The 20,942-nt window shown below is 48.4% G+C and overlaps 1 protein-coding gene across 1 annotated transcript in view; it reads right to left on the bottom strand.

Annotated features, from left to right (window-relative positions):
• Positions 1 to 20,942, bottom strand: part of POU2F3 (POU class 2 homeobox 3) — a 76,793-nt gene that overhangs the window by 40,173 nt on the left and 15,678 nt on the right. Inside the window, exon 3 of the mRNA XM_080816451.1 lies at positions 4,915 to 4,949. Coding sequence (XP_080672577.1) covers positions 4,915 to 4,949 — 35 coding nt within the window. The remainder of the gene's footprint in view (positions 1 to 4,914; positions 4,950 to 20,942) is intronic.

Consider the following 20,942-nt stretch of genomic DNA (forward strand, 5'->3'; position numbering starts at 1 on the left):
TGAAGATCTCTCCTTTGTGGGTGTGGTTCTCCTCCCCATCCCTTTGACCAGTCTTCTTTGTTCGTCTCGTCTATAGGCACCCACTGCTCAGCCTGTCCCACACGTGATTCTTCTGCAGGTCTTCCCGGGGTCCCCATCCCCTTCTGCACACCATCTCCGGGGGCGCTCCCTCCCTCCCACTACTTCAGTTAACACGATTCAGTGGTGACTCCTTGGTATGCATCCTGACCTCTCCCCTGGGCCCCAGATCCCCGTTTCTCTCTGTGTTACTGGTACCTATAGCCCATTCTCTGCCTTCAGCTCCTCCCATCATCTGGACATACTTGTTCTACCTCCCGATCTCCTGAGCTCTGCTTGCAGTCCCTCTAATGCTTAGCATCCCAAGCTAGAAATCTAAGAATTATGCGGGACCCTTCCTTTGCCATCTAGTCCAAGCTGTTGCCAAAATCCTCTTGACTGTCTATCAGAGACCGTCTATCTCTCTCAAATCTGGGTCTCTCCATGCATACTGACACGGTCATAAAAATAGCAAATACTTACAGAGTTTATATGTTCTAGACACTTACCTAAAAGGCACACACACTCTCATTTGACTTTGGCAACAGCTCTGTGAGATAGTTACCATTATTCTCCCCATTTTCCAGATGAGCAGATTGAGGAACATAGAAGGTGAGGAATTTTCCCAAGGCCACACGGCCATGATTCCCGCCCAGGCAGTCTGACTCTGTGTTCACGTGCTTGACCTCTTTGCTCTAATCTCCCTCCTGAGGTTTGCGCACTTCTTCCTACTACAACAGCATTCCATCAGGCCTCTTCTTCATCCTTCCTTCCCCTCTCACCCACACCCCCTCTAATGCCCTTCCATTAAATGAAACTAGTCATGCTGGAAAACACCTAGTGGCTCCCTACTGCCCACAGGAGAAAATTCCTTGCTGTGCGTTCAAAGTTCTTCACAACTTGGCCTGACCCACAACTCTGGCTTCACCTGCCTCATCTCCCCCCGTGTTCACCTTCTCACACCTCCCCTGAAGCCATGCCCTCTCTCAAGTGAGCCCTCACAGGCTCCTATGCCTGGAATTTTCTTGCCACCCTTCTCCGCCAGTCAAATTCCTTACTCCTCCCCTGTCCCCCAGTTCAGACACCATCTCTTTGGTGATGTCCTCGGGCAGGGATCCAGGAGCCCAGCTCTACAGGTCTCCCACGGAATTCACTGCACAGTTTTGTGACTTATCTTCTTACTCCTGACACCCCCTACCCAAAGCTTCAGAATGACTAGATATTCAAAGAATGAATGATGGGCCCCATGGCCAGCCTGCTGGGTCCTTCTGCCTCTGCCCCTACATTTCAAATGGTTCTTTTCACTGGATCACACAAAATCATAAAGACTGGAAAGCTATCATGGGACTTATTTCCTTGCCCCCATAGTCTCCCGCTCAGGGTGAAGAAACGGTCGGACAGTCTGTCCTCTATTTCCCTTCAGAGAAACAAATGAAAGGAGAGTGGCAGTCAAGCCAACCAGCCAGACTAAGGCATGGAAGAAATAAGGGGACATAACAGACAGACTGAGAGATCTCCTCATGCAAACGTCTTCACTGTATGTGAGAGGAAACTGAGGCCCGGGAAGATGAAGAGGTTTGTCTAAGGGCAACGACCGGGGAGAGATAGAGAAACACGTTGGCACCAGGACATCCGCCTTCCCAGCCAGGGATCTGGTCTTATCCTGTTGCCTCTCCACTTTCTCATCCTCCCAGGGGCGGCAGGCAGCGCTGCCCCTGGGTCCCTGGGTCTTCCCACAATTCTCCACACAGGCTCAGGCTGCTTTCCTGGGACCAGGAAGTGAACAGGTTCAGTTCGAAAAGCTTCCTGATGAGCCAGCGTCCCTTGCTCACGCAACTGTAGGACTGTCTAGCCAGGACCTGGTTGCGACTCCCAATTGCACCAACTGGCTTGAGGCTTCCCAGCCGGGGCTTCACCGAGGGCAGCAGCTCATCCTTTGCTCTTGGCGTCTGCCAGCCCCTTCTTTGTACCATACCAGGCTGCTCCTACACAACCACCCTTTCTTCCCTTCCCCACACCCTCTGCCTCCCATTTCCTCCCAGTTAGTCACAGTGAGGTCACTCTCAGCCTCTGGCTCCCAGGCCTCTCCCTGAGGATGGCGTGTGTGCCCGGAGCGGAGAGTGGAGAGAATGTAGAGGAGGATGCAGCAGGGCATCATGGGAAAGATGGGCTCTGGAGTCCAAGAGATGTGGGTTCGCATCCTAGCTCTGCCGGTTGGCCAATCATGTGACCTTTGGCACATTAGTTAATCTCCCAAATCCTTTGCCAAAAAAAGCTGGGGCTGCCTCGGAGGCCCCTTCCTCGCCTATCCGAGGGGGATAGTAACCCATGGTTTAGAACGAGAATTTGATGAGATGAAGTGCCCAAAGCCCCTTGCACAGAGCTTGGCAGACAGCGAACGTTGGTTTACTTCCCTCCTGGTGAAGTGTGGAGGTATGACCATCAATACAGTGGCTTGAGAGATCCTGAGGGCCCCCCCCCCATAGGTCTGCAGGGGGGCCGGAATGAACGTGAAGCTATGGGTATCTGTGTCGGATGGCACTGAGGGACAGAGTGACAGGTAGCAGGGAGGAGCCTTGGGGGGGTGGGCATGGAGGTGTACACGCATGAACGGAGGAGTGCTCTGGCGTAAGAGTATAAAGCAGTGTGACCCGGCTGAGCCTCTTTCTCCAAAATTCCCCCGTTCTTGAAAGGAGAGATCTGTCATGTCTGTTCTTGTCAGTAATGAGAAATCCAAAAACCCTTTCCCGGGGAGGGAGGAGGGAATAACCCATCCCATGCTAAGTGAAGCAAACTCAAGTGAGGCCCACTCCTGGCAGAAGCCAGCATACTTTCTCCTGCCTGTTGGAGAAACCACTCCCCAAAAGATGTTCAAAGGGCCGGGGCCCTCTCTGGAGGCTGCCTAGGGCCAGAGGGTCTGCCCCCAGCCTTGTCCCAAGCACAGAGGTTTCTCAAGCTTCCAAAAGATCACATAGGCAGTTCAACCTACCGGGCCTGTGGAGCAGGCCACCTCCGGCCTGGGCTGGTGTGGTCACATCTTGGTGTGGAATGAACTCCTCCCTGTGCATCCTCTCCTAAGGGCCTGGGACACCGAGGGGGTGGGGGTGGGGGTCCCAGGCTGCCATCCTGCCTTCTCAGAGTGGAAAGCACAGTGCACAGGACCCATCCCAGCCTGCTTAGGCCTCTCCTTCAGGATCCCAGAATCCTTGGGAATCTCCTCCATCTTCCCGCCCTGAAAGCAAACCTGGCAAAACTATCCCTGAGAGGAGAATCTGTCTCATCCGCAAAGACCGTGGCTGAGAAGCTGATTCTACTGTCTTTTTCCCTTGGTGCCTCTTCCGGTGTTTCATAAACCAAGTTGGCGGCACGTCCTTCCTCGTAGCTACGTCTGAAACCTCTCTCTGCTTCAGGCCCCATGTACAGAGAGGGTCGTTGGCCTCCACTCGTCAGCCAACTTCCACAGTGAACAAAATGCAGAAAGGGCCTGCCTGAGAGGTTCTGGCTTCGGACTCCAGATTATTGCTCTCTCTGACCACGAAGGATAGACCCAGAAAGTACCCAGCCCTTTAGGAACGTTAGTAGTGACTTCGAATCACTGTGTAGATAAAGGAGTCTGATCTCCGGTCCCACCTCAGACTGTCACCTAAACTTGGACGCAAAATATCAGAGCAAGAAGGAAACTATGATTCTCCAATGCCCACCCCCCCCCCCATTGGATGTTCTGTCCTCCCACCGCACTCTTCTCTGCCCGACAGAGTCCGGCTCACCCTTTCGAGCTAAATTCAAATATTACCTCCTCCATGAAGCCCACCCTGATCTCCCAGGGAGATCTTTCCATTTCTGTTGGACACCATGCTTTCTACACAGCTCTAGCAAAGCAGGGATGCCCGTGTAATATGATTATTCCCTGAGGAGTCTCTCTCCTCCCTCTCCCCATGCTAAGCTCCTCCAGGGAAGAGATCATGTCTTAATTTTCTTTGTATTCCCACACCTGGCATAGTACACATGCCCTACCCACCTTGGCCAAATTTAGGGAGTCGATTCAGTTTTCAGCTGAGAAAACTCAGACTACCTTAGCTTTCCTCCCCGCAACATACCCTCCCATATCTGCTCCGGCCATGCCCTGCCCGAGCCCTCTCCCTCAGTTTCCCTCCAGCCCCTGATCTCAAGGGGAAAATCCTCTCCCTCTGTTCCATCCTTCCCTTCACATCTGTCCATTTCACACCCTGTCCAACACCACCTGCCTCCACCCGAAGCCCTCCCAGACTAACTCGAACCCCACACAACTTGGTTTTCTTCCGCCAAGCTTGTGTCTACACTGACCCCCTGAGCCAGGTTATATAGTTTGTCCCGGGCCCTCTTGTTCTGTTCTGTTTGGTTCCCCCTCTTCCCCTTTTAGTCAGTAGTTCCCTGAGGGTCCCGGGTCCTCCATCCTTGGTACCTCCATACGGTCCTCTCTGTACAGCTGGTCCATGCGGACCAACTCACCCAAGAGGAAAATCAGACTAAACACCGAGATGGGAAGAGAGCTGTGGTCTCAGATTCTGCATCACATCAGGCTAGAATTTAACCCTAAGCAAATGCTCCATTTGTCAGCACTATATTTTGAGAGGGTAGTGGAGACCCCAACATTGGATTGTGGCCTGGGGGAGGGGCTGGACGCAAAGGCCCACGATAGGCCCTTTTCAAGCCAGAAAGCTATTGACCCTATGAATAAACACCTTGACATAATCTTCTTCTATCTCCCACACCTGATGTAGTCTAAGTGGCCATCCCCCTACCCGTTTATAGAATACATAAATATATTCCCCCCACCCCCATTTATAGAATAAAGGTTTTCTTTCTGAAAGACCTTACCTGCCTGTTGAAATCTAGGCCATTTCGGTCATTTCCTGAAAGAGATAAAAATGAAAATATGAGTTGCTAGCAGGACTGGAACAGACTGAGAGTTAGAGGGAAATGGCGATGTGGGGAGGAGATTGTCTAGATTTTTGAAAAAGAACACCCGCTTCCCCTGCAGCCAGGATCCTCCTACTTATCCTGTTTCCTGGAGAGGTCTTTGGAAACTCTCCTCCAGGGAGGTGGATTACCAGGAAGACTGACTAGTCAGAGGTCACACAGAGTCACCCGGGATTGAACTTGACATCCCGGAGCGCGTGTTCTGCTGCTCTCCCTCAGACAGAGCACAGGCTGTCGTGGCTAAACGAGGAATGACCAGCGGCGGGTCCTCGGCCCAACACAGTTGCCCCATCCTGACCCTCCTGGGGAGATGACACCTAAGTCATGTCAGAGAGACAGGTGTCTGTCTTTGCTTCCCCACTTCTGGCTTTCATTTCTTGTCTGTTCATCTCTTTCCTTTCACAATGGAACAAGTTATGGTGGGAAAAGTAAGTGTGTACTTAATAGAGGAAAATATTTGGCACAGAAAAAGTATAAAGCAGCAGAAAAATCACTTTGCTGAGGGGCAGCTGTAATTCATATTTTTGTATATTTTATGGTCTTTTCTTATGCTTGTTTTTCCTCACCGTCCTGTGTAAATTTCACCCGGCTTTTTCCAGTGAACATTATTAATATCTCCCCTATACTATTAAGAGGCACCATAAATCTTTTTTTCCTCCTATGCTTGCAAACATCATTTTTAATGGTTCCCTAATATTCCCTTCTGGGGACTGTAATTTGCTTAAATATATACCTATTGTTCGGGGACTTGCTTCCATTGTTAGCTACAATAGTTTCCTTTTCCTATAACTCTCTATGGCAGTGGGGCACCTGGGTGGCTCAGTTAGTTAAACATCTGCCTTCGGCTTAGGTCGGGATCCCTTGTGGCCTGGGATCGAGTCCCTCATCGGGCTCCCTGCTCAGTGGAGATCCTGCTTCTCCCTCTACCTCTGCCTGCTGCTCCCCTTGCCTGAGCTCTCTCCCTCTCACTCTCTTTCTGTCAAATAAATAAATAAAATCTTTTTTTAAAATCTTTTTTTAAAAGATTTTATTTATTTATTTGACAGAGATCACAAGTAGGCAGAGAGGCAGGCAGAGAGAGAGGGGAGAGGAAGCAGGCTCCCCGCTGAGCAGAGAGCCCGACGCAGGGCTCGATCCCAGGACCCTGGGATCATAACCTGAGCTGAAGGCAGAGGCTTAACCCACTGAGCCACCCAGGCGCCCCTCAAATAAATAAAGAAAATCTTAAAAAACAAAAAGCAAGAGCCACCAAACAAGCTTCCTTTGTGTGCCATGGCTGCTGGTTCTGCAATAGCATTTACTATTTATTTATATGTATTTACACCATACACTCAGAGCCTAGCACCGGGGTTAGTACGTAACAGGAGTTCAAAATATACTGGTTGAATGAAAGAATAAATGGACAAGTGAATGAATTCAGAACTTTCAATCAGAAAATTCTTTTGCTTTTCATTGCATCTTCAATAACTTTGGAATAAAGTCTCCATTTCTTAACAAAACACTCAATGCCCCATAAGACTATCCCTCAGGATCCGACCTGCTCCCTCCCCAGGTACCCTCCCCAGGTACCCAGAGGTCATGCACAAACACACCAAGCCCGTTCCGTTTCCACACCTGCGTGCACCACACCCTTTCACAGAGTTGGTTAGTCCTGCTCTGCTCTGGACCCCAGGAGCCCCCACTACCACCACATGGCACATCATGGGACTCCTTTTTTGTGGTCCTCTCTCTCCCACTAGACTATGAGTTCCGTGAAAAGGGGGACATGACATCCATTCTCAGTGGCCGCCATGGTTCCTGACACAGCCCAGTGTCTTGAGAAATGCTGGTAGAAGAATGAATGGGATCTAAGAGAATCCTCTGGAGCTTTAACTTAAGTCCCCTTGCTCCGTTCTGTTCTAAATGAGGACAGGGAAACATGTCCCTTCCTGCATGGTTGTGAGGGCACCAGCAAGCTGAGAGCAGAGGATGAAGAGGGATGGGGTCATGAGAAGGGCCTACAGGGAGACACGGATTGACCTCTGGATAGCAGTCTGATTTTGAGATCGATTAATATATAAAATCAGCAAGGGGAGCTAAAGGTAGGAAGGGCCCACAGTCTGAAAGCAGTTGCACATAGAAAGATAGACCTAAAGATAAAATTGCTTTTATCTTTTTTTTAATTGAGGTGTAACTGACATACAATATTAGTTTCAGGTGTACCCCGTGATTCTACATTTGTATACATTGTGAACTAACCAATCACCACAATACCTCTAGCAAACATTCACCACCGTCCGTAGTTACAAAGTTTTTTTCTTGCAATGAGAATTTTTAAGATCCACTCTCTTAGCAACTTTCAAACATGCAATTATTAACTATAGTTACCATGCTGTTCATTACATCCCCAGGACTTATTTTATAACTGGAAGTTTTGACGCCTTTTATCCATTTCACCTATCCCCACCCCCCACCTCTGGCAACCACCAATCTGTTCTCTACATCTATGAGCTTGTTTTTTGTTTTTTCCTTGTTTCATTCCTTGCTTTTTAGATTTCACATATAAGTGAGATCATATGGTATTTATCTTTCTCTGGTTTATTTCACTTAGCATAACGCCCTCAAGTTCTGTCCATGTTGTCACAAATGGCAAGATTTCATTCTTTTTCACGGCCGAATAATGTTCCAGATTCCATGCTATGTGTATATATACATATACATGGCATATTTTCTTTACTTATTCATCCACCAGTGGACACTCTGGTTGTTTCCATGTCTTAGTAATTATAAATAATACTGCATTGAACATGGGAGGGCAGAAATCTTTTTGAGGTATTGTCTTCACTTTCTTTGGATCAATACCCAGAAGTGGAATAGATAATCCAGGTAGTTCTAGATTTTATTCTTTAAGGAGCTTTTACCTTAAAAAAAAAAAATCCTTCCATGACATTGTAAAGTTGGCCTAATAAGGAGTAATTCTAAAATCTGCCAAAAGAGCAAATCCATTCATTCAACATGCATTTACTCAGCCCACACTAGGTACCAGGCACTGTTCTAGGTGCTGGGAATACAATCCTGGAGAAGACAGCAGAAGTCCCTGACTTCTCTTGGAGTTGAAGAGACATAAAAGGAATAAGAAAACAAATATAGAAGTTCATTTAGAGATAACTACTGTGGAGAACAATAATAATGCTTTGTCAGGGGAAGGGTGTGTCAGAGGCTCTTCATAAGCAGGTGGTCTGGGAAGGTCACTGAGGGGAGGTGACGTTTTCACTCCATGAAGTGAGGACCCAACCTTTCGAAGGTCTGAGGAAGATCATTCCAAACAGAAGTATCAGGACGTAAGGCAAGAGCAGGCTTGCATGCTGAGGAATGGTAATGAGGCTAGTATGGCTGAAGAATGGGGTAATCAGGGGCAAGATGACGTGGATCTGGCAGATGGGTTGTGGTGAAAGCTGAAGCACGACGGGAAGTGATAGAGGGTTTGAGCAGAGAAGTCACACGACCTAACTTCAGTGCTTAAACCTGTGGTGAGGAGCTGGTAGGGGGTTAGAGAGCAGGAAGCAAGACCAGTTGAGAGGCATTGCAGTGACCCCAATGAGAAAGGGCAGTGGAGTGGGAGGGACAGTAACAGTGGAGGCGGTGAGAAGAGCCTGGATTTAGAATGCATTTTGAATTGATAGCCAACAGCACTGACTGATGGATGGGAGGTGCGGTACGAGGAAGGAGAGGAATCAAGGATGATTTCTAGGGTTTGAGGTTTCTCAGTGGAATAATTGGTGAGAGCAGGCTTTTGGTAGAATATCAAAAGCTGTGTTTTTGAACGAGGTAAGTTTGAGATGCCAATGAGAAATCCCAGGAGAGGAGAGGAAGTGAGTTTGGACTCAGAAGAGATGTGAGGTCAGAAGTGTAACATGGGTAGTTACCTGCTTATAGGTTGCATTTAAAGCCACAAGACTCAGCCAGGTTACAAAGGAACTGAGTCCAGAATAAGAAGAAAGAAGGGTCCAGGCTGGTATGATGAGGAGGAGCCAGGAAAGGGGACTGAGAAAGAGTGGGCCCTCGAGTAGGAGGAAGACCAGTCAAGTGTGGTCACTGGGAGGTAAGAGAAGATGTTTCCAGAAGGAGGTAATAATACAGTGAGAGAAACAGTGGAGGGCCAAAATGGTTTGACTTGGAGGAGGTCATCAGCTTTGTGGACAATTAAAGAAGGTCTTTTCTTTTGATTTCTGTGAATGCAATTATCATGTTGCATATGAGAACCACAAAATGGAAAAGATGAGCAAGCAGAATTCTGAGTTTAATTTTAAAACTCACCAGCCAACAAAATGAACAATATTTCTTGCCTAGAAGTTTATCCATGGCCTTTCTCAAGAAGCCTCTTACCATGAGGTTGCACCTGCTGCACTTGGAGCCTGGGGAGGACATTTCTCCTTCTCTTCAAATTCATTCTTAACCTGCATTGGTATCTATACCTAGTCCTCCTTGAATCCCAGGCTAAGTGAATGAGGTACCTGGTTGGCCAGGCCCTCCCAAGGAGCCCAGCCCCACAACACTCCAACAGAACTTTGATGGCTCTATAGCTCAGTGCTGGGCACTTAGGAAGGGCTCATCTCTCCAAAGCAATTCCTGTTCCATTCTGATTCCACTGCTAATGCTCTAGATTGAGAGATGACTAGTGAGCCATTCCCAGGACTCGATTTACTCATCTCTGATACAGTGAGGTAGGTGCTCCTCCTTCGCAGAGAAAGGAGAGGATGTAGTTATCATATTAGATGAAATAGTGATCCACGAGCATCAGAAACTTCTTTCTTTTTTAAGAATGTTATTATTATTTATTCATTTTTATTAACATAGAATGTATTACTTGTTTCAGGGGTACAGGTCTGTGATTCATCAGTTTTACACAATTCACAGCTCTCACCATAGCACATACCTTCCCCAATGTCCATCACCCAGACACCCCATCCCTCCTACGCCCTCCCCTCTGGCAACCCTCAGTTTGTTTCCTGAGATTAAGAGTCTCTTATGGTTTGTCTCCCTCTTTGGTTTCACCTTGTTTCCCCTATGATCTTCTGTCTTGTTTCTCAAATTCTTCTTATCAGTGAGATCATATGATAATTGTCTTTCTCTGATTGACTTATTTTACTCAGCATAATACCCTCTAGTCCCATCCACATTGTTGTAAATGGCAAGATTTTGGGGTTTTTGATGACTGCATAGTATTCCATTGTGTATATATACCACATCTTCTTTATCCATTCATCTGTTGATAGACATCTGGGCTCTTTCCCTAGTTTGGCTACTGTGGACATTGCTGCTATAAACATTGGGGTGCACGTGCCCCTTCAGATCACTACATTTGTATCTTTGGGGTAAATACCCAGTAGTGCAATTGCTATTTCGTAGGGTAGCTCAATTTTCAACTTTTTGAGGAACCTCCATCCTGTTTTCCAGAGTGGCTGCACCAGCTTGCATTCCCACCAACAGTGTAGGAGGGTTCCCCTTTCTCCGCATCCTCGCCAACATCTGTCGTTTTCTGACTTGTTAATTTTAGCCATTCTGACTGGTGTGAGGTGGTATCTCACTGTGGTTTTGATTTGTATTTCCCTGATGCTGAGTGATGTAGAGCACTTTTTCATGGGTCTGGTGGCCATTTGGATGTCTTCTTTGATTGGATTTCTTGATTGAATTATTGTTCTTTGGGTGTTGAGTTTGATAAATTCTTTATAGATTTTGAATACTAGCCCTTTATCTGATATGTCATTTGTGAATATCTTCTCCCATTCTGTCAGTTGTCTTTTGGTTTTGTTGCCTGCAGAAATTTATTTCTAATTTATTTCTTATTTCTACCCCTTTTCAGTACTCTGTGGAGAAGAAGTGGGGTGTACTTGGAAACAGCCTGGACTTGAAGTCAGAGACTGAAGTTCAAGCCTTGGTTGCATCACCCCCAGGCTGCGTGAAGTTTGGTCAGGGCAGGTAGCGTCAGATCTTCAGGCTTCTCAATGGCAAAATAAGGTCGTAATTCTCATTCCAACCATTTTCCAAGAATATAGTAAAGCTCAAATGACAGAAAGCAGGTGACCATGCTTTCTGAGCTGGGAGGCACTACCCAGTTGCAGAGCTGGGCTCCCTCCAGATATCCTGGGCTCTACCCAGACTGAGCCTGGTCTTATGTTAGGAACTTTGCATGTGATCTGTCCTTTTCTCCCTAGAAAATGCATGCTCATCTCTAAGACTAAACTCAAATGTCACATGCTCCATGAAACTTACCCAAAGCCATATAAGGGATTTTCTCTGTTTCCACACCTCTTATTTATATCTCTTACTGCACAAATCATGTTTTTTAGACCAAGTGGTTCATGTGTTTGCTGCTCTCATGAAATCATGAGCTTCTAGAGGCCAGGGTTATTATAAATCTTATTCATTTTGTCCCTCAAGTGCCTAAAAGTGTCCAGTATACAGTAGGTGCTGAATGACCACGGGTTTGATCCAAATGACTAAAGAACTTCTCCAGAAACAAATCTTTGATTCTAACCTGAGAAAGTCACAAGTACCACCGTCTGCCGGAACTTTGAACACATCACACTTCCAAGCCCTGGGTCCCTCTTTGGAAGCTGGCAGCCACTTGCAGGAAAAAACAAAGCTGGACAGACACACAGAAGGAAGAGCTGGAAGGACACTGAAGCCCAAACTCAGAGGGGAAGCACCTTACAGAGGATACACAGCCTCAGAGAACTTGAATCAAGACCAAAGCTTGATTTCTCAACTCCTATACTCATACAGTATTCCCAATAAAGACACTGCATGGGACATCTGGCTGGCTCAGTGGGCATAGCATGTGACTCTTGATCTCGGGGTTTTGAGGTCCAGCCCCGCATTGGATCTAGAGCTTACATTAAAAAAAAAAAAAAAAGGCACTGCATCCAGTGGGACACACAGAAACCAAGGGTTTGACTTTGATCAACAGCTTAGGTAAATAAATGCTGATAGAATTTGGAAGTGATTCAAAGCAGGGAGGGAGATTAATGCAGAAAACTAGAGGACAGAATCAGGATTAGAAACTATTTTGGCATGTTCTAATAGGAAGCCAAAACCAACAAGGTAAAATGTAACAGGAATAAATGTTAGATCCTGTGCTTTGGTTAAACAAAACCAACTGTAGATATGAAAGACAGGGAAGGCTGAACTTACACTCAGAAATGGTTAAGATGGTATATTTTATGTTTAAATTTTATGTTTTTTTGTTTAATTTTTATGTTATTTTTTTTTTACCTCAACAAAATGAAACAGAAATAAAGTAAACTAGGGATTTTTTTTTTCAACTGGGGAATTCTGTTTTAACAAATATACTAGCCCAGAAATCTGCTTTTCTACTTTATGTTGGGTAGTCCACTAAAGTAGTCAAATTGCCCAGAGTGATACCCAGCTAGAAGACTGTCTGCTACAGGGGACCCAGCAATCCCACTTCGGGGGTCTATCTCCAAAGGAAGTGAAAACAACACTATTAAGGACATATCTGCAACCCCATGTTCGCTGTGGCAATATTCACGATAACCAAGATACAGATACAACATGTGTCCATTGATAGGTAAATAGATAAAAAAAAGATGTTGTTTATTTAAACACACACGCAGGGGCGCCCGGGTGGCTCAGTTGGTTGAGCAACTGCCTTTGACTCAGGTCATGACCCCAGCGTCCTGGGATCGAGCCCCACATAGGGCTCTCTATTTGGTGGGGAGTCTGCTTCTCCCTCTCTCTCCACCCCGCCTTCCCTGGCTCATGCTTTCTTGCAAATAAATAAGTAAATATGTAAAATCTTTAAAATATATACAATCTTGGGACACCTGGGTGGCTCAGTTGGTTAAGCTGCTGCCTTCGGCTCAGGTCATGATCCCAGGGTCCTGGGATCGAGTCCCGCATCGGGTTCCTTGCTCGGCAGGGAGCCTGCTTCTCTCGCTGCCTCTGCCTGCCTCTCTGCCTGCTTGTGTGTACTCTCTCTCTCTCTGGCAAATAAATAAAATCTTAAAAAAAATAAAATAAAATATATACAATCTTTAAAATAAATATATAAAATCACACAGATTATTTATTCCACACACACTGGACTATTACTCAGCCATGAGAAAAAAAAGGAAATCCTGCCATTTGGGACAGCATAGATGGATCTTGTGGGCATTATGCTAAGTGAAATAAGACTTAGATCATAAGTCTTGATAAAAGACTTAGTAAAATAAGACATAAAAATACAAGTACTACACGGTGTCACTTACATGTGGAATCTCAAAACAATTTTTTTTTTTAAAAAGTCAAACTCATAGAAACAGAGTGTGAGAGAGTAGGAAAGTGGTTGCCAGAGGCTGATGGCTGAGGGGACAGGAATGGGGTTGGTGAAAGGCTACAAACACTCAGCTTTAAGACGAATAAAGTCTGAGGCTATCATACAGAGCACGGTGACTAGAGTCGATAGCTCTCGACTGTATAATGGAAATTTGCTGAGAGTAGAACTGAGAAGTTCTCTCACGTACAAAGAAACATAAATAGGTGAGGAGACGGACGTGAAAGTTAACCAGATGGAGGGGATCGTGTCCCAGTGTGTATGCATATCAAATCAGCATGACATACACTATGAATATCTTACAATTTTATCTATCACTGGCACGTCAATAAAGCTGAAAAAAAAAAAAAGAAACCATACCACGTGCTACAATGAGAAGCCTCATAAAAAGCTTTTTCAACAAGAGCAATAACCCCCTTCAAACTACATCAGCAATAATCATAGCTGATACATATCGTGACCAGTAATTCAGGAGTGCAGAATATTGGGCATTTTGCCACTGAAATGTCTATCCTCTGTATGTTACAATTTTTTTAAAAAAATTTATTTATTAATTTGACAGAGAGAGAGATCACAAGTAGGCAGAGCAGCAGGCAGAGAGAGAGGGGAAGCAGGCTCCCTGCTGAGCAGAAAGCTCGCCGCGGGGCTCGATCCCAGGACCCTGAGATCATGACCTGAGCCGAAGGCTCAGGCTTAACCCACTGAGCCCCCCAGGTGCCCCTCTATGTTACATTTTGAGAACGGCTGAATCTCTGAAAGAAACCAGATATGCCTCCCCTGCCAAAAAAGAAAACCAAAAACAAAGAGAGAATTCTCATTTCTGTTGTTGGCAGACATGATTTGGAAATTAACCTTTTGAGGAGGGGACACAAGGGGAGACTGGCATTAAGAGCATCCCCCGTGGAAAAGAAACCACAGAAAAGGAGATTCTGAGCTGGCCAGAGCTTGATATTAGCCCCAAATGGGTTACACGTGTGTGGTGTCGTTGCTTAAAAAGCCAAGGCGGTCTTGCGCGTTAATGGAAATGCAGATCAAGGCAGATTCCTGAGTGAGAGCATCGTGCCCAGGACAGAGCGTCAGTTTGAAAAAGGGATGAACTGGGCTGATGAAAACTGGGCTGCAGAGCATGAAGACCAAGATGGAAAGGGGCCCGGATGTCACACCAGACGAGGAAAGGAGATTTAGCCTAGAGACGACAATACGTGCCTTTACATAAAACCTGCTTCATGGCATTGCCATGAGAATTAAACGAGAAATTCATTTTAAGTCCAATAATGGTATTGTAGTTAAGAAAGAAAAGATCCTTCCGTTTTACAGCTGCAACCTTGCCATATTTAGGATGGAATTGTTGCGATGTCTAGAATGTATAAGAAAATATCCCAGCTGCAGGAAGAGCAGACATGTGATGGGTGTTGAGAGTAAGCGATGAGTATGTGGGGGCTCACTGTATTCATCTCTATTGTCAAGAGTGTTTGAAAATGTCCACCAGGAAAAGTCAAAAAGAAAAAGAATAAGGATTTCGGAAACAAATGGAGGAAGCAAATATGGTGAGATGTTGACAGTTACTAAATCCAGGTGATGGGTACATGGCTGTTCATTACCTGTTTTCTATCTTTTCCATGCGTCTGAGGTTTTGCAAAATAAAAAATTGTATAAAAACAATTCAACGAGAGAACATTGGAAAGCACTTGGCACGGTGCCTGGTGCCTAGTAAGTGCTTCAATAACTGTCAGTGGACTTTTCCTTCCTCTCCAAATATTGGCATGGAAGTGAACCGGGCGTAACCTGCAGCAGCCGAGAACAAGAGTGGGGCCACTGGCGAAGCTGCTGGAAAGCAGGCTTCATCGCAGTAGGAGGAAGAATTTTGTGAAAAGCGGATGTGTTCAGCAGTGAAACTCCACAGTTTCACAACGTGAGGGCTCCCCATTGCGAGGAATATTCAACCAGGGGAAGCTCCTGTTTCCAGGGATGCTACAGAAGCGGTTTTTGAATCGAGCGACAATTTGATGACATCAGGAGGGGGATTTCAGGGAACCTCTAATATTCCTTCCATCTCTGAAGTCTTTCCATTCGATGCAGCTGGTTGAAATGCACCAGGGTTTTTCCTCCCCTCCTGGAAACCGTCCCTGTCTGCAGCATAGGTAGAGGGAGGCACACAAAGGACCAATGAGCTCTTCTAACCACTTCCCTCTGTCCTGTTTGTTCTGCACACAAACAAAAAATAAAGACACAGAAGGAAGAGGGGAGGGCAGAAAGGGCTCCAGAAGGTGGCTTTAGAATTCCCCCATTTGGAGGTCTTGGGAGCAAATGGGTGAGATCTATGCCAAGCTGGGAGGGCCACCCCGCTGGGGTCTCTCCAAGCTTCTTTGGGTTCTCATGGCCCCCTGGCAATCTCTGGGCCATGAGGCTTCCAGCAAGAAAGCGGGAGGAGAGCCAACACCTTGAAACCCTGGCTCATGCGCCTCAGGGAGACCTCAGGAGATCATGGGGGCAAGTTCCTTACCTTTGGGAAGATGAAACATTATTATTCACCCCCATTTCACAGATGAGGAGACTGAGTCTCAGTGAGGTTAGGTGACTGGTACGACCCATCAGAACCCCGGGGGGCCGACAACAGACACTGGGAGCCGCACCAGCACCAGCCCTCTGCGTTCCCACCTCAGAGCAGCAGAGCCTGCTGATTTGCATAGCTTTGGCAGAACCGGGATGTGAGTCTGCCTGGGGAGCAGTTCTCTGCGTGAGGGAGGTGGGAGCACAGGAACGGAGAACTGTCCCAGCAGGATTTTTCACTTCTGCCTGTAAACAATGCAGGGTGCTCGGCAATGGGGCCGAACCTCTCCCAGGCCTGGACGGCTTCTCTTCTCACCAGCTCTGCACCCAGTATAACCCAGTAAGACTTCCAGGGCCACTTTATGACCACTTGGCAGCTGGTGGGGACTTCCTAGGGGAGCCAAAATAGAGCTCCCAGGACCTTGGAAACACTGCTGGGCAGCCGGCTCCCAGAGCAAACCAGGGGAGACTTCCCGGCACGGACATCGGGGATTTAAACCAGTCAAAGCAGGTTTTTAAAATTTTTTCTAGGACCCCACAGACACCATGCCCACCTTTTTTGTTACTTGAGATTCCTTCAAGGAACTGGCAGTGTTGCCCAATGGTCAGAGTTCTATACAGAGAACCCACGAGAAACTGAGCTTGAGGGTTACTGCCAAGGCTGTTCTACGCTGGACTTGGGACAAGAAGCTTAATCTCCGTAGCCTTCAATTTCCCTTCAATATTAAAATAAAAAGGTTCTGTCTGCATTCCTGCCACCTCCTTCATAGGGGCGAGGAAATGCCCAGGGGCAGCCTGAGGAGAACCCCCTGAAGACCCCAGAAGAATGGGATGCAGGATGTGGGATGGAGAGGAGACAGAGCCCTAGCTCAGGGGTCAGGACAGCTCTGACTCCCAGTTCCCCACTAGCTCGGTGTCCTCAGTCAAGTCACTTTACATCTGGGGGAGGAGGGAGCAAATGCAGGCATGCACGTGGGGGCAAGCCAAGCCCAGGGAAGCACCACAAATGCATCACTGCACCCTGTTCCTTGTCCTAACGTCCCTGCTTTGGCGACAGCCGCTGATGGTCAGAACGAGCTGTCCTGAAGAAACCCCTGTGCCACCGCAGGACAGAACGACCCCTCTTAGGTCCCGCTGACCTCCGGCCATGTGTGGAGCCGGGAATGCTCAGGATTTAAAACTCCTTCCTCTCTACCCCAAGGACGAGCCACAGAGCAAACCTTTCAGGGATTCCTGGTGACATGGCCCAGGTGAGCGACCTGACGCCTGTTCTCCACATACACGCTTGTGAGATTGAACCCTGAAGCCTCGTTTTCTGGTCCCTTCCCACAGATCCGGAGCCTGGGGCCGAGCCACGGCGGACACACGAGGCTCCACGGCACCCCCTTGGCCGGAAGGGAAGCCCAGCTTCCTCCCAGCTTCCTCCCAGCTTCCTCTGCCATCTGTCATGACGTTCTTTGATAAACAAAAGGCTCCTCACACGGTCTTCTCATTTTTTAGGCCCTAGAATCCCCACTGCTTCTCGGCCTGAGCTGTAGATGGGACTCCCTGGGGCTGCCCCACAGGACCCCCTCACCTCCTGCTGACCCAAAGGGGACAGCGCTGTCAGAAACCCCACTTACGGAGCAGCCGGGCGAACGCGCCCCGTTCCAGAAAAACAGGCCAGGAGACTCAGGCCCCTGCGGCAAGGAATGCGGCCAGAAGAGCCAGGTCCCTGCCAAAGTCTCAACTCGTAGTCCCCTGAGCCTGGAAAACAAAACTCCAGCTCCAAGGGAAGACCTCTGTGAGCAAGCCAGGGTTCTGGTGGCCCTCGTGGGCACATTTCAGAGAAGCCCCTGGCCTGTGATTTTTCGATCAGAGGTATTTCAGGCTCAAGGGGACTAGAGACTCCTAATGCTATCCCTGGCCTTTCCAGGTAAGGAAACTGAGTCCTGGAGAGGACGAGAGATGAGCTAAAGGTCATACAGGTAATAAGCAGCGCAGCAAGAACCAATCCCCAGAGCTCCAATGCCCACCCCTGACTGTGCACGACCCCCGTGGGGGTCAACTCCAGACCGGCAGCACTCTGCCCTTGGCCCAGCCCTGGGAAGGAAGAGGTTCAAACAGCCTTAAGTTCGGGAGACGGAGCAGCTCTGTGCTAGCCCTCCTCCCGGAGCAGAGTGACGTGGGGTGAGAAGAACAGGAGGGGCTGCCCGAGGGGGCCACACGGCTGGGCTTGGGCTCCCCTGCGTGCACACAGAGGTCCTTGTGCGGCTCAGAGGGGTGCGTGTGTAGGATGAAAGCTCGGACAAGAGATTCTATCTCACACTTGCGGAACAACTTACAGGTCCAAAAGCTGCCGCCAGGAGACTCGCATTTCATTCCTTCCTCACAGCTCGTTCTACAGACAAGGAAACCGAGGCTGGGTCCCAGGGCCAGAACTTGGGGTGGGGGAGGAGGGGGGAAGGAACTTGGACCTCAAAGCTCTGGCCCCAGGGTCAGTGTCCTTGCCAACACACACTGATCACGGTGACGAACACCGGGTTTGCTCCTCTGTTGTGCTGTGCCTTTCCCCCGCCAGGTCGTATTAGATCTCCACGCCACCGGCCTGTGAGGTATACAGGGCTGAAGTGACAGCACTCCGGTTGCACCAGTGACTAGAGACTCAGAGAGGGTGGGGCTTGTTAGAGGTCACACAGCCCCCTGCAGAGCCTAGAGCCCACCAGCTTTCTCTCTGCTTTCCTTCCAGTAGAGTAAGGTCTTCCTCCCCTCTGGGGCTGGAGGGGCCACCTCCGAGGGAAGGGTGGTGAGGAGAGAGAGGGGAGAGGCTTAATGCACAGAAAGGACAAAACAAAAACAAAGGACAGAGAATACTGCCTCTGGGGTGGGGGGAAAGTGTTCCTAAAGACACCTCCCTCTCACATCCCCACTGTGACCTTGGGAAAGTCATTCCCCTTCTCTGACCCCAGGCTCTCCTCCCATAAAACAGGAGAATAGGACTAGATCAGAGCATTTTCAAACATTTTGGCAGCAGAACACTGTTTTCAAATAATAAGGAATAATTAGTAGCTGACATTTATTGAGCATTTACTACGCACCAAGCTCTGTAGTAAACATTTTATACACATGCAGCATTTAACCCTTACAAGCACCCTATGAGTAGGTGCTCTCATTATTCCCATTTCACAGATGAGGAAAGGAGGCTCAGAGGGGTTCTTTGGCCTGCCCAAGATCCCTGATTAGCAAATCACTGGGCAGAAACTCAAGCCCACGTCTGTCCACTGGGCAAGGCTGTCTGTACTACCTCGCACTATCTCCAGATGAAGCCTCATGTGAGGTTGCTGTAGAAACTCGAAGGAAGGGCCTTTAGATTTTCCAGAACTAGCAATGTCACCTAATCTCATGACACCTGGCCTGTGCCTTAGCACTTGTCCTGGAGGAGAGGGTCTCTCTACCTGCTCCTTCCCCTCCTCCTGTCATTTCTCTCTTTTCTGAGAAGTAAAGACAGGCTTGAGTCAGGAGCCATAGAAGAAGCCCAAAGGGGTAGAGGTCACTGACCCTCTAGCCCTCTAGTGCGGCAGGTGCCCAGTGGAGTAACCACATAGCTTTGAGGGCTGCTCCTGGGACCCTACCCTGAAGCAGGCTTCCCACTCCAAAATACAAGTGGCTACAACAGCATGTTGGCCATAGTGAATGAATTCATAGGCAGGTCTACTGGATTGGCTGCTGAGTTCCTGCCCCACTGTGTGGCCACCTGATGCCTCTGATACTAATACTAGCAAACGGTATTACTCTACGGTGGGCACGGAGGTAAGTGTGTTGGAGTTAAATATTGACCCGTTCGATCCTTACGGGAACGTCATGAGATAGGTACAATTATTACCCCCATTTTACAGACTAAGGAACTGGGCAGGGAACCATTAAGTAACTAGCCCAAGGTCATGAAACTAGTAAGCAGAGAAGCTGGGATTCACACACAGACTCTGGTTCCAAAGTCTATACTCCCCCATGACTGTGCCTTGGCGAGCTGCGGACAGAGGTACAGCAATTCATATCATTCCAATAGTAACTGGTGTGTGCGGAGGATCCAAGTGCTCTCACATCATCACATCTCAGAGCCAGAAGTGGTTGCAGAGACCCTCCAGGTCACACCTGTCATCCAATGCACACTCAGGCCAAAGGATGGGAAGTGATTGTCTAGGAGCACAGGTGGACGGCAGAGGCTAGAATCCATCTGTCCTCAAGTCTCCGCAGCCAAACAAGAAAGTACAGATTGTTTTTCCAATCTCATGGGTGGAAAAACTGAGATGACCAGTCTGTGGTCACCAGAGGGAGGGAGGCTCGAGTCCCGAAGTAGAACACACTCAATGGTGTGTTCTTGCTCTGAGCTCAAGCGTCCTCAGGACACGGAGGGGTAAACTGAGTCCAGGGGCAGGAGGGGGACCTACCAGGTTCTCCCAGGAGGCAAAGGCCAGTAGCACCCAGCCCAGCCTGACCTCGGTCAGCTCTTTCGCCGCCTGTGGAGGCGGGGTGGGAGGGAGTCAGCCCCAGTGCCGCCTCCCTTTGATAACTTTGAGCCTGGGGCAGACATGTGCCAGCTGGCTTCACCCCCTTTGTCCGAGCTTCTCTCCTCAAGAAAACCTTAATCATCCTCATTTGAATTTCAAATGACCTCTCCTCTCTCCCCCTCCCCGCCCCAACAGGCTTTGAGGCAGGGATATGGAAATTCACCCTGCAGTATGGAAATCATCGCCCTATGCAAATTGGGCGCCAAGACCCCATCGTCATAGCAACCACTGGGTTTCCTCTCCTTTCGGCACCTCTCTGGGCTCTCTGGCTTAGATTTTTTGTTCCTCTTCCCAGTCCAAGCAGGTGCGGGAAGGGGGTAGGCAAGCCCCCTGCCAGGGGCTTCACTGAGGCCCATAGCAGGCAGGTGGGGCACCACTAATGAAGGTGGCCAGCGGGGCCCAGACCTGCCAGCCCACCTGTCTGCTTTCCCGGTGCAAATATGGACCAAGTCGACCCCAAGCGAGGCCAGCTGAGTTTTTTCCTGGCCTGGGCTAATCCAAGGATGGGCTAG

Source organism: Martes martes, assembly GCF_963455335.1.
Source record: "Martes martes genome assembly, chromosome: 10".
NCBI lineage: Eukaryota > Metazoa > Chordata > Mammalia > Carnivora > Mustelidae > Martes > Martes martes.